This window comes from Leguminivora glycinivorella, chromosome 2 (assembly GCF_023078275.1).
Source record: "Leguminivora glycinivorella isolate SPB_JAAS2020 chromosome 2, LegGlyc_1.1, whole genome shotgun sequence".
Taxonomy (NCBI): domain Eukaryota; kingdom Metazoa; phylum Arthropoda; class Insecta; order Lepidoptera; family Tortricidae; genus Leguminivora; species Leguminivora glycinivorella.
The window spans coordinates 17,601,242-17,615,187 of NC_062972.1; the positions used below are offsets into that span (position 1 = coordinate 17,601,242).

General features: G+C 37.2%; 3 protein-coding genes across 6 annotated transcripts in view; 2 read left to right on the forward strand and 1 right to left on the reverse strand.

Annotated features, from left to right (window-relative positions):
* LOC125239781 (protein MTSS 1) overlaps positions 1 to 13,946 on the reverse strand; it is a 166,847-nt gene that overhangs the window by 62,393 nt on the left and 90,508 nt on the right. For all 4 annotated transcript variants that reach the window (XM_048147480.1, XM_048147489.1, XM_048147466.1 and 1 more), the window contains exon 3: positions 12,223 to 12,296. In XM_048147480.1, the coding sequence (XP_048003437.1) occupies positions 12,223 to 12,296 (74 nt within the window). The remainder of the gene's footprint in view (positions 1 to 12,222; positions 12,297 to 13,946) is intronic.
* On the forward strand, positions 49 to 5,991 carry LOC125239802 (phenoloxidase-activating enzyme-like). Its single transcript, XM_048147501.1, has 8 exons — positions 49 to 209; positions 1,808 to 1,962; positions 2,188 to 2,366; positions 2,536 to 2,687; positions 2,784 to 2,946; positions 3,735 to 3,949; positions 4,087 to 4,241; positions 5,292 to 5,991. The coding sequence occupies exons 1-8, from the start codon at positions 152 to 154 to the stop codon at positions 5,547 to 5,549; spliced, it is 1,335 nt and encodes a 444-aa protein (XP_048003458.1). The 5' UTR covers positions 49 to 151; the 3' UTR covers positions 5,550 to 5,991.
* Positions 6,632 to 12,324, forward strand: LOC125239822 (phenoloxidase-activating enzyme-like). The gene is made up of 6 exons (XM_048147535.1): positions 6,632 to 6,772; positions 7,843 to 8,003; positions 9,139 to 9,361; positions 10,576 to 10,723; positions 11,199 to 11,401; positions 11,506 to 12,324. Exons 1-6 carry the CDS (start codon positions 6,715 to 6,717, stop codon positions 11,892 to 11,894), a joined length of 1,182 nt encoding a protein of 393 aa, XP_048003492.1. The 5' UTR covers positions 6,632 to 6,714; the 3' UTR covers positions 11,895 to 12,324.

Sequence of the window (13,946 nt, forward strand, 5' to 3'; positions counted from 1 at the left end):
TTATTTGTATGTTGCAACGACCCAAACTCATTCTGGTCTGACTGAGTACTGGTCAGTTGAGAACCTGCACGGATGCCGCGCGGTCAGCGCAAGCCTGTGGCGCATTACTTATAAGTACACATTAGTGTTAATGAGTTGTGACTAAGTGAAAATGCTACCAAAATGGTTAATACCAGCGCTGGCTTGTTTATGTGTGTGTGTGGAAGGACGTAAGTATACCTTTTCTAAAATGCATTTTATTATATTTATTATGAAGTACCTATGCTTTTATTTATACAACAATTACTAAAACTATAATATAGGGATTCTAAATAGATAAGTAATAGTACATTTGGAGTTCGAAAAAGCAAACGATTTAAAATAAATTGCATTAAATCGCGAAATGATGTCATTTTCAAACAAGTATATTACCGTTGTTATTATTGTTGTGGTTATCCTTGTTGGAAGAGTATAATTCAATCATTACCATTTAACTTTCAGATATTTTCTAGCGAAGATCAAACCAACTTGTCTCGTGAATACAGAAATATGAAGTATACAATCAGACTTCAATAATGTATATTGCATACCTAAATATATAACATAAGGCAAAGCTTAATAATGCTGCATATAAATTAAATGCCACATAATCAATAAGCATGAATATATTCGATAGGTCACTTCATTGAGGAAAAATATAAGATAATTAAAAATACTAAAATGTCAACCGGTCCACGGCTTATGGCCAATTATTTTGTATGATATAATCCGCAAATGTTATGATTGCGAACTTACAAAACATTTAATTCATAGAACAGCTTTCAGGCCCCTCACTACAATAAGAAGGCCAACTATGATCGACCGTATACGCCACAGAATTATTAGTTTAAGGAGAGGTATTTCAAACATGTATATTATTACAAATATTCCTGAAGCTTATATAGACACGCTAGCACAAAATATCTAATACAATCCGAAAATCTCCAAGTTCTGTTCTAGGCTCAGAAGCGCAATCATAGTCTGCTCCAGGGGATAGACTACCAGTAACCTCCGATTAATGCAATTATAAAAAGACGGGTAGTCTATCTCGCGGCAGAGACACTATCGCGGCGCGCCTGAGCTAAGGGGGCTTTACTGGAATTTATATTATTATAGCTCTTCAACAGTTCCTTTAACGTTGGCACAAACACTCATAAAAGTAAGCTGCAGAGTAATTTACCGCTCTTGCAAACAATGTGCAAGAAGTCTCTCTGCAGCTTACTTGTATAAATAAATTAATTTATAGCACTTCCATTAAAAAACAAACCGACCACCGACCTTTAAAAAACAAAAAATGGTGTTTTTTTTAATACGGCGATTTCACATAAAAAATGCACTAATCAATATTTTATAACTATACTAGCTTTAGCCCACGGCTTCGCTCGCGTTAGAAAGAGACAAAAGGCAGCCTATGTCACTCTCCATCCCTTCAACTATCTCCATCTAAAAAATCACGTCAATTCGTCGCACCGTTTTGCCGTGAAAGACCATTCCCATTTATAATATCAGTGTGGATTATATAAATACTTTTTCTGTGAATTTGGTCTTATAATACAAAAAATGCACATACACATGCACATGCACAAGCACCTGCATTTAACCCTTATGATGAGTTATGAACACTACTGATCAAAACTTGTAGCTTTGTCAGGGGATCACTGAATAAAACGAGGGAGGTAAGCCAGACAGCTAGTACTGCTTGGTGATACTACTCTCTTGTTCAATTGGAATAATTGTATATGAAAACGCTAATTCACAAATAATTGAAAAATTACTTACCCTTTTTTAGAATCATGTTCTACCGCTGACAACAAGAATGGCGATTGCAGGAGTATATTGGATTGTCCCCCACTCAGGGCAATTGTGAACAAGCCACGCCTGACGCCAGACGAGATGAACTTTCTCAAAAAGTCGGCATGTGGGTTCATCGGCAATATACCAAAAGTAAGAATTAAAGACAGTAAACGTAAAAAGAACAATCTCCCGAAGAAACCTTTAAGCTAAAATGTATGTTGCTGTTCATATTTTCTATCCAGAACGTCCGTTGATGACTTTGAAGTCAAAACAAACAGAATTATTGACAATTAAAAATCTAGAATAAAATCTTGCTGAATAGATAGATTTATGCTAGATTTTCTGTTCAACCATTTCTCTTTTCTTGCATTACAGGTGTGTTGTGCAATAGATACTGAACAACCTCGTCCTCCTCCAGCTGAGCCGAAGACTTGCTTCACACCGGAGGGCAACCAGGGTCAATGTATAAGCGTTTTTCAATGTGACCACATTACAAAGAGGTTGCAGTCCCCTACGGTCAGTGCTGAAGATAGAGCTTATGTCAACAGTCTAAGGTAAATATTATAAGGGTTTTACTTTCATTATCAAGCATAGGGATCAAAAACTGCATTCCCAATAGGAATTAGGACAGGAGTCAAGCACTTGACTATACTACGATGAGTAGAATATAAAAAAAGTTATCATAAAATAAAAGTTATTACAGCCTCTTCTTATGTGTATTAGGTGTGTGAATTCCAACCCCGGCTTCAACGTGTGCTGCGGGCCACCTCCAGGGCCACCACCACCAACCGGAGTATGTCAGCCTGCTGCGGCACCGCCCGACCCCAGGACAGAATGCTGCGGGATGGATGGAAGCAGCGCTAACAAGATTACCGGTAAATAAAAGTTCAAGTTGAAAGTATAACTCCTTAACATGATTCGATTTCCATAAAGAAAAGGTATCTTAATATTTATGTTCACCTTTTTTCTAGGCGGAAATGCAACATCAATAGATCAGTACCCATGGCTAGCGATTGTCGAGTACAAAAAGGACAACAAGATCAAGCTGCTTTGCGGCGGCGTGCTCATTTCTGGACGCTATGTACTCACGGCGGGTCACTGCGTGAAAGGGACAGTGCTCGATGCAGGGACGCCGTAAGATCCATATACAGTACCGGTCAAAAATTTAAGTTCACTCCTTGTTTTCAGTACAATTGACTGCTTTAGAGAGATAGTTTTTTGTAGTTCAGACGTCAAAATTTGTTTCGTAAACAATTTATATATTATCCTTGGCCTATATTATCTGGCTAAAACTGTGTTTCGTGTAAAGATGTGTCTCAATTAGTGGCAAAGGCAAGGCCATAAATATAACTAGCATTTTGCCGTCATGTTTATTAGATTTTAGTGAAAGAAAGGTACGTGAATTGTGTCTAATTAGTAAAACAAATCTCCACAAAACAATAAATATAAGTTGAAAACATATTTCGACTACCAAACCGAAGATAATTATCGTACAAAAGTACTCATTTGTACCGAAATCAAAGGGTGAACTCAAACTTTTGACCGGTACTGTAATACCTTCTTGAACTTTTGACGATATTTATCCCGGATATGTACTTAAATCAGTTACTTCTATACCTTTCCATTTTAGCAATTGTACTAGTATAAGGCATTAAAGGCAATATTTATGTAAGTTTCTATCACATGTGCTGATTAATACCTTTCATAACTATGCAGTTATTCAATTAATGAGCCACCACAAGGTTCATCTAAAATTGGCAAAATAAAATAAGGTCCAGCTGCATAGCGAAATTAGCGAATCAACAAACTATTATAAATGTAAGGGCACTGGGCTGTTATAAAATGTAACTGGGCTGTTATATAACTATTATAACAGCCTGTGTGGGAGCACCATAAAAATACATACAACTTTTTATGTTTAGAACAAATGTGCGTCTGGGCGAATACGACACATCAAATAGCGGTCCCGACTGCGTACCCGTAGAAGGTGGAGAGCCCGGAGATATGGACTGCACCACGGACCCGGTTATCATCCGTATTGAGCACATCATTCCCCATCCCGAGTACAATCCACGCAGCCCGCTCAGGAGACATGATATCGCCATGCTAAGGCTTTCAGAACTTGCACCCTATACAGGTACATTACTTCCGTTGGAATATTACTTGGATCCTCTATTAATTCAAGCTTCTTGTGAATGCTATGAAAAATAAGGTACCCGAGCTTTAACTCAAAAACTTATCAGCATCTCACCTATTTATGTATTTTTCTCTCAGATTTTATCAGGCCGATTTGCCTGCCAACAAGGGATATAACCTCCAGCATACCTTCCTCTGGGAAGTTATTTGCAGCCGGCTGGGGAGCCATCAATGAAACACATTCCAGCAGCAATATCAAGCTACACGTCGACTTGCCTTACATTAGCATTGAGGTATGTACCGTGTGCGAATTAGGTCTCAAATTTTAATCCCAATACTACGAAATATAAAAAAAAACTAATAAATAATACGTATGTAAGAACCCAATGTAACTTCGCAAGAATTCTTTGCTCCTAAGTCGATTTCACCTGCACGAATCGCTATCTAACGACTAATGAAGGTTATTTACTTATTTAGGTTCGTCCATGTTACTAAATGGACGAGTATAAATTGACTATGGTTACGGTTAAAGAATATATTATTAAATACAAATTAATGAGATTCTTAAGTAATCTAAACTATTTTTTTTTTTAACTGATAAAAAATTACGTACCTAGTTCATAATGTGCTCACTCTACAAAAATCTTGACAATTTATTATACGAGTACAGCCTCCTTATTACATTTTTAAAGTTAAATCACTCGCTTAAAATAAGTAGTTAGTGTCTATGAGTACATTTAAATGTTGTGCATGATTGTTATCGATGTACCAATTTACCATGATAACTACGCAAATATCGGTTCTTTATTCTTGTTGATTTGTATACAGTGTGCTACCACGATTCGTTCCATTAACAATCGTTTGCGTATATCAGCAAATCACAGTTATTTAAATTAACTGCACAATTCATTTTCCTTCGTAATTGTCATTACTCACATCACATCGCTAATACTTAAGAGCTTTCATTGCACTCACTTGACAATTTACTATGGTGTAGGTACATTGCTGTGAATCATTTTTTTGGTGGAATTTTTAAACTCTATTTTTTTAATTTATTAATGAGGTCAATGATAAAATAAAATCTCAAAAAGTCGTTTATGAACCGTCAGAAACCTGAGCTCCAGAACGATACCTACCTACGTATGATAATAATAATCTGGTCCTCGTGATCCTGAGTCGAATAACCCATACGTGATAATTTTCTCAAACATACTTGGTATATTTTATTTATGTCTGAATGCGATTTTGTCCTATTAAACCCTACTATTGCTTTTTTACTGACCTATTTAATCTTGATATGCATCGCGAAAAATAAATGAATACTATTAATTTACACATTTCAGCAATGTCAGCCAGCTTACAACGTGCCCAAACGCCGAGTCACGTTGTGGAGCGGCCAGGTGTGCGCTGGTGGCGAGAAAGGCAAGGATTCCTGCAAAGGGGACTCAGGAGGGCCTCTCATGTACTCCGAGGGATCAACATTCGAGGTGGTTGGGATCGTCAGTTTCGGCCCGACTCCATGCGGACTGGAAGACATTCCTGGGGTGTACACCAAAGTGTTTGAATACTTGCCATGGATTAGAAGCAATATTCAGCCGTGATTTTAGACTGACTTTATGAATAACAATTTATTATAACATTGATGCCATCCTATTGGTCAGCATTTGCATAAATCAAAAAGATACTATAGCTTATCTTATGCTCTAAGAATTAGGCTCTGTTTTGCGTTGCGTACCATCAGTGACAATGACAAAGCAATGCAAAGGTCAGTAAATTTTTTTTCGGTAGGTTCTAAGTGTTTATTAGTAAATGATAAGTGATATGTAACTGTTTGATAATGACATAGAAACATGCATATAATAGTTTTCAACAAGATAAGCTTTATTTATGCTTTTTGGCCTCTTGACTAAATATTTATGAGATTTGTGGTACATAATGAGTACTTGCACATTTGTCAAAACAATGTGATATAATAGAATGAACTGATTCAATAGGTTAACGACTTAATGAGATTAATTGATGATTAAATAATAAGCTTTATAATGTAGTATTTTTTCATTATTCAATGACAAGGAATTATTGCTATTTCAGCAATGTACGACTTTCATGCATTAAACTGCTTCGAAAGGCCGAATTGATCCCATAAGAGTTCCGTCAACAAAGTTTATTTCGAAGTTCTGATATGATTACAAAAACCTATAAAATGTAAGTAATATACCTACAGAAAATTATGAGTATGCAATTTATGCATAAGAAGCCACGAAACCGCAATAAAAATATGATAAAACTATGATTAGAGGACTTTTATACATCCTTATAATAAGAGAGTTTAATCTGATGGGATCATTAAAATAATTACGGCAAAAATACTAAGCACCTGCTTTCATTGTTCATTGTACTAAATGTTTCACGACATATTTGACTAACATTAGTAATAATAGGCACAAAAGTAAATCTAACAGTAACACCAATGTTCATAGCCGGTAATATAACCTGTACATAGGCACTATTCCTCAGCTGCCCTTAGCTGACAATACGAAGATGTATCATTGTTTCGAATGATAATATCCCGTACTACCTGGTTTTAAAGTCTTTAGCGCTTGAGTCATCATCGTTATAAGTATTAGTACAACCAGCCACTCCGCTAATGTATTTGTATACGTAGTATAAAAACAAGTGTGGACGGTTTTGCCATTTAAATGGTCAAGAACCGGCCGGACCTGAGTCGCGACGGTCGCGTTTTCCTCAACGGTGTGATTCCCCGCGATGAACTGCTACTATTTTAGTTTTTGTGTAGCTCTGTGCTTCGAATTCATCAGTGGACGTAAGTAATAATTTAATATACATAACTTATTTATTTATTTACCTACCAGTTTATTTCGTATGAACTTTGTAAACATTTTTTTTTATTCATTCACTAAGTTATTTTTCCCCTCACTAGCTCGGAAACACGTGTTTTGTCCTTTAATACCAGCGGGTAAAAGGGCGAATCAACTTTTTGACCGACATTTTTGGTGTCTCTAGCGTTACTCAAAATGTCTCTGGAGTTACCAAGAAATCGAACTTCTAATGAACAAAGTTTCAGTTTATTGGATTTAACAATTAGGGTTATGTTTTAATACACAGGGTAAAGTGAAAAATACCAATAAAATTCATTATTTAAGGGTGAAATTTCACAACTATGTTAAGAATGTGCGGACAGATTTGAGTCGGTCAAAAAGTTGATTCGCCCAAAAACGCATTTTATCCACTAGTGGGTAAAGTAATTTGACCTTGAATAAAGTCAAATTAACTGCTTTAAAATTGATAAAAGTAGGTGAATCTAGTAATAAAGATGATTTACCACCTGTGGAACTACTGAAAGCAGTGATAAACGCATTTTTTGCGTTGTAGTTTCCTCGCTATATTGAGGGGAAAAGTTTTGTGTTACACTCGGGTGCAAATGTATTTTACTTCTCGTGTGTTAAAAAACTCGCAAGTTCAGGATTCTATTCTCGAACCACTCGCTTCGCTCGTGGTTCAACTATAGAATCCTTTCACTTGCTCGTTTTTTAACTCCACACTCAGCGTTAAAATACAACTTTGCCCCCTTGTATAACAAATAACTATTGTCTGTCCATGTCAGCTGATTAACAAGTAGTTTCTAGTAGTTTTCTAATATTCTTAAATCTCAGTGCTTTCTTATTTCTTAAAATTGTAATTAAAATCAACCTAGTAAATAAACCTTTGTCTTTTGTCGTTTCATCTGCAGAGTTTTTCAGTAAATACCAACAGAAAATAAAAAAATAATTTAAATTCACCATAATGACTTCGCTAATAGTTATAATATGAATGAACATAAAAATAAGAAATAGTTTATGCCTAAAGATAATACATAAAAAAGACATTTTACAGAGAACCAATGTCGAACACCAAAAGGAGGCGCAGGGACGTGCGTGCTGTTAGACAAATGCCAGCCGCTAAAAGACATAGACCAGAACAACGCAAAAACTGAAGAGGATCTGGTTTTCTTGAGACAAGCATCCTGCGGAATTAGCTACAACTTTAAACCAAAGGTAAAAACTTTTGCTAGTTGAAGTTGACATGATAAAAAGTATAAAAACTTAATATCTGGGCAACCGAGCTTCGCTCGGTTCTGTTTCGTATCCTTGACATGTGTCGCCATCTAGTTCAAAAATGAATAGTACCTACATCGAGCGAAAGAATTCTCAGCCTTAACAACACAACTACTCCACACGAGATGGCGCGCATTTCGCCACAAAAACTCAAATAGTGTATTTTCTATTCGTTTTAGCCTTGACATGTGTCGCCATCTAATGTTTGCAATAAATAGTACTTACATCGACCGAAAGAATTCTGTCTTAACAGTACAACTACTGCACACGAGATGGCGCGCGAAGAAAAACGCATGAAAACTCGAAAATTCGCGTTTTCCGGGACCTAAGGATAAGTTAGACCGATTTTTCACCCCCAAAAACCCCCACATAACAAAGTTCTGCGAAATCGTTAGAGCGGTTTCCGAGATCGTCAGTGTAAATAAATATATAAATAAATAAATAAATAAATATACAAGAATTGCTCGTTTAAAAGTATAAGATGTTATAAGCTAATAAGGCATGGCTTTGGAAAAGAAGTTTAAAAGGCGAGAAACTAGGGATTTAATACATCCGCATACATAATCAATATTTACAGATACTTAAACACGTGCATGTTTCCAAAAAAGATAAGCAGAGTACACAAAATTGCCCAAGTTCCAGTGCCACTCATAAGAGGTTGAAAGAAAACGAAATTGTGATATTGCAGAAAGAGATGGTTAGCCCATTGTCGGCAATACAATTGAACCCATATTCCATGACACCCACGGCACAGTATAATAAAGAGTACTATCGTACAGTATGGCCACTCCCCTCTGAAAGTGCCACCCACCCCCCTCTCGGTTACCTCACAGTTACCGCCTGTCAAAAACGCGAACAGTCGACCTGTCATTATGTCACTCATAGAAGCATAGTACGCGTTCACCTACACGAGCTTAGACTGTGTGGTAGGAACGGGCCTCTTTCATATATTTGATCGCCGGTGTCCGAGGTGTGCCTACGGGAGGAAAGTGGGTGATGATTGATGATATTGTTAACCCGTCTCGACATAGGAAACAAAATGTGTAAATGTAATGGGTATTTATTTTATTTCCAGGTGTGCTGCCCACCTTCATCAGAATGGTCCTCGTTTTCGCGGCCGGCGCCCGTAGACTTCCCACACCGTAAGCCATCGCGACCAACCCCCGACAAGGGCGACGACGTGTCAGACGCCGATAGGGAATACCCCGAGTCGTCTGATTGCCCGTCTACCCTGCAGCCACCGCCGCCGGAGACCGGCTGCTGTGGCATTGAGACCATTGGCGGTGATAGGATTGTTGGTAAGATAAAAATGTTGTGAATGAGATCGTTCTAATACGACTTGCACGAGATGCTCTTGTGACGGTATGCAGTATTGACACTATTGACGGAAGAGATTGTTAGTTAGCGTAATATGCACAAATCGCTGAAGAATCTTTCATCTAAACTAAAAGTATAATAATCTACAATAGTAAAATAAATTGTTTTTTTCCCAGGTTCGAAAAAACGTTATTTGAAATTAATAAAAAAATCAAATAAAGAGAGTAATTAGATCTTCCACACGCCAGCCCATATTACTTAAACTGATCGGTATTTTCGAAAATTATAGCATGGACACAATTTTATTTACATATGAAAATCGTTAGTGGATTATTATCCAAATAGGTTTGTTTGTTTCTCGATTTTAACCTCATAATTCTCATAAACTGGCATGTGACACAAAAACATTATATGTGACATTTTTTTTCTCTTATTGTTGTTATAATGTTCAAGCGTGAATTTTTACTCTCTGGTAGTAAGGTACAGCGGGACAATTTCGACTGGGGGTCAAATGCAACTGATCCATTTTTTTCCATGTTTTACAATGCTGCATTATTAATTAGAGTGTCCACTGGTTATAAATGGCACGCGTGTTCAATGCATACATGTGGAACTCAATATTGTATTAATGGAAAAAATAGAATAGAATAGAATATTTTTATTCGAAAGCACACAGATAATAAACAATTGTACACTGACATAAAATAGTAATAAAGTGCCACGAAATGGCTTCACCTCAGCATATTGCTGGCGACTTCCAGCGCTGGTCTTCCGGTGAGACCATTAAGTGAGAAAAATCACGGAAGGTAACATAACATACAAAAGAAGAAACAAAAGGAACAAAAAAAGCATAATTTAAAAATAAAAAACATGACAAGAATAAAAACATGGCTAGACGGACTTTATGTTTTGATAGCGACCGAACCTGAATCAGTCCGGTCGGATATAGCGTGGCGTGACATTAAACGCTCGTGTACTAGCGCCAACGGACGTTACATGAACTAAAGATGACAATTGACACAAGACAACAGATTGAGATTGAGAAATGGATCAGTAACAAAGTTGGTCCCCCAGTCGGGATTTGCCCCGCTGTACCTTATGTATAATATGTGCGATTGTAAATGATTCTTCAAACCTATTCATTTGTTTCATATATAGAAGTAATTTGTTATCCTATTATATATTTGTATTGCAGGCGGTGAGATAGCAACAGTTGAGCAGTATCCGTGGTTAGTTTTGCTCGAATACGCCGGAGGTTACACATCGTGTGGAGGTAGTCTTATAAGCTCTAGATACGTCCTCACGGCCGCGCATTGCATTGGGGCTACACGATATGGAGAAGCGTAAGTGTATCTTATATTTAAAATATTGTATTCGTACATACTTGGCTAGCGCCTATAACCCATAACAACAATGATATTATAATAATGATATTTGCCTCCATTGGAAGAGCACGCTACTAAATAAAAAAATCTATACGCAAGTCCCAACGCTTCTGGAAGAACTTATCATCATCTAAGACATATTACTTATTACCTATCTGTGGTAATTGTAGGTCTTATCATAAAAGTCAATTACTAACGAGGGAAACGCTAACGTAATGAGACTGGCTCAGTTGTGACGTAACTGACGCAAACAATTTTTTTGACATGTATTTGTTTAATAACAAATGACCTTTGTATTCGGTTGTAACGTTTATATTTTAAGCATTTTAAGTTTCAATATTTAATAGACGACCATGTATTAAGCAAGTGAAGTGCTGAAACGTAGTTAGTTTAGTATATACCTAAATCTAATGATAGTGAATTCTAATTTCAGAAAGAGAGTCCGACTCGGTGAATACAACACGACTTCCTTTCCCACTGACACAGTTGAAGTGTACGGTGGGGGTTTTGAAATCCTTGAGGTGATCCTGATCAGCATCGAACGTCAGATAGCACACCCTGAATATAAGGGTCGGTTTCAAGGCGGACCACATGATATCGGACTCGTCAAATTAAGCAAAAATGCTCCTTATACAGGTTGGTCTATACATGTTAAGGTTGTAAAATCATCCTATTGCTCATTAGTTTGCCAAGGTGTGGATAGAGGTACCGCTTGTTATTAACCTAACTATATTTTTCAGATTTTATCCGTCCAATTTGCCTTCCCTCCAAGGACGCAACCGAGACAGCAAGCGAGACCCTTCGTTTCTTAACAGCCGGCTGGGGTTCCAACGGGACAGTTTTCTCCGACGTCAAACAGCATATATCACTCCCCTATGTTCCACCGAACATCTGCCAGATCCCGTACAAGCTTCGGCTTCACAATAATCAACTATGTGCCGGTGGTGAGGAAGGTCGAGACTCGTGTAAAGGGGATTCTGGAGGACCTTTGATGATACAATATGGAGACAGCTTTGAGCTAGTCGGTGTGGTCAGTTACGGTCATAATGATTGCGGAACTAAAGACGTTCCAGGTGTTTACACTCATGTATACAAATATTTAGATTGGATTAAGAAAGAAATGATTTAAATAATATAGTAGAAGGTCTATCCGCTTAACCCGTAGCTAAATTTCTAAACGGCCGTGGCAGAATAACTATGTACCTATTGTTTATTATTATATCTATTATAAGATGTGACCTATTATATCTATTATAAGATATTGAGGCACGGAATGTTCCATGTCCTGCCACGGTATGGCTATGGTGAATATTTTTAATTTATTTAATTATTTTGACACGTATAATTAAACGCAGCGATTATTGTATGACAATAACACGGCCGCTCCATTTTCCACGTCAGCATTTTTATCTTCGACGTAGTTGGTCTTCACTAAATAAGAATAGCAAAGTACTCACCTCGTGCATTAGTTGCTGCATCTGCGATTTTCTGAAATGCGTCCAGAAACGCAGATATTGCCACCAACGCAGATCTGAAAATAAATTCGTTAATTAAACATGTGTAGGTATTTTATTTCTTGAATGGCATAAGAAAAAGTAGTGTAATGTTCTCATAATTGGGTAGCAAACTGTTTTTATTATCAATGTTCGCGCGTTGTCATACTCGAGTCGGACGCTAGGAAATCGTAGAAATATACCTATACCGTGACATATTATACTGTGCGGTTATGACGACCGGTCTAGTTCTCGAGGATAGTGACCCTGCCTGCTGAGCCCGAAAGTCCTGGATCCGAAACCCGTTCATGAGCTCCTGAGTCATGGATGTTTTCTATGTATTTAAGAAATGGTAAACTATATGTATTGTGTGAGTACCCAAAACACAGTCAAGCATTCTTCAGCTGACCTGGGCTTAATCAATTTGCGTAAGAATCTTAATATGTAGGCACACTTCTTTATAATTCGTATGGTTGCTTGGATTGGAGCTATGCCAGTACCGGTCAAGCCATACCCCCACCATTTCACTCGACGTAAACAATGGCGTATAATTCCCCCAGTCTCTCCGATTTGCTGCTCCGATTACTCCTCATTCAGTACAACTACACGGAACGGAAGTCATTCTTGCCGCCAACTCAGTTTTTTTTGGATCTTGATGTTTCGTAATATGGACTAAGATTATTGCCCTTGACAAGGATGACCGCAAACTACAATGCATGTATGTGAAAAAATATTATAACTACCTATTTTACCACAAATAGAGGTAGCAATGTTGAGGAGTCACGGTTTTTAACCTCCTGTTTAAATCAAGGTAAAAATTAACCAAGTTATCAGATGAAAACTAAATACAACATTGCTATAGCAAAAGGAACAGGCGCTCTTACAATTCGTGACAACAACACACTAAGGACTGTATCGTTAAGTATAAGGACAAAACAAACCTCGTCTTAATGTTGACATGTGTATAATTTTGTATTATTATGTTCCGAGAGTATGATCTTAAGGTATTGGTAAGTACTATTTGATATAAGAAGGTCTGATATTTTTTTTATTTTAGGGACTTTATGGTACTTTCATTAAGGTCTAGCAAATAAATTTCGGACAACCCCTATCTGGCTTAATTTGAGAATATTTCAATGACTCTTTGTACGATTTCAACAAACAAAGGTTAATATGCTGCCAAAATATATTCTTTAAGAGTCCTCTTCATGGTTTTTCCAATTGGGTACTTGTAGAATAAATGCGGCGAATTTATATAATTTAAAAAAACGCAATTTTGAGCAACGTTCCGGATTGCCGTAAATTTTTGATGCTAGCAGGATGATAGAAACAGATAAAAAAATTAGCCATAGGCCAAAGTCTAATTGACATTCATGGTGTTTGAACAGTGCTTAAACCAGATCGATATAAACAATGTATGATAGTCAAATTCGACATCAAAGTCGGAGTTAGAGTAAGCACCAAGCCACATTCTCTAAATGGCCGCCATACACAGATCCTGAACTATATTTTTTAAATAACAGTGGCTAGACTATGTCCAGATATTCTGCTTTGTGGATCATGTGTCGTTGAGGTTCGCACCATACAATTTTTTTTCGCAATCGTATCGTCTTTTACGCACTTTGTGAATTTTCTAGTAGCATTTGTCCGGAATCGTAATTGGTACTCGGGAGGATTAAGTCAATACT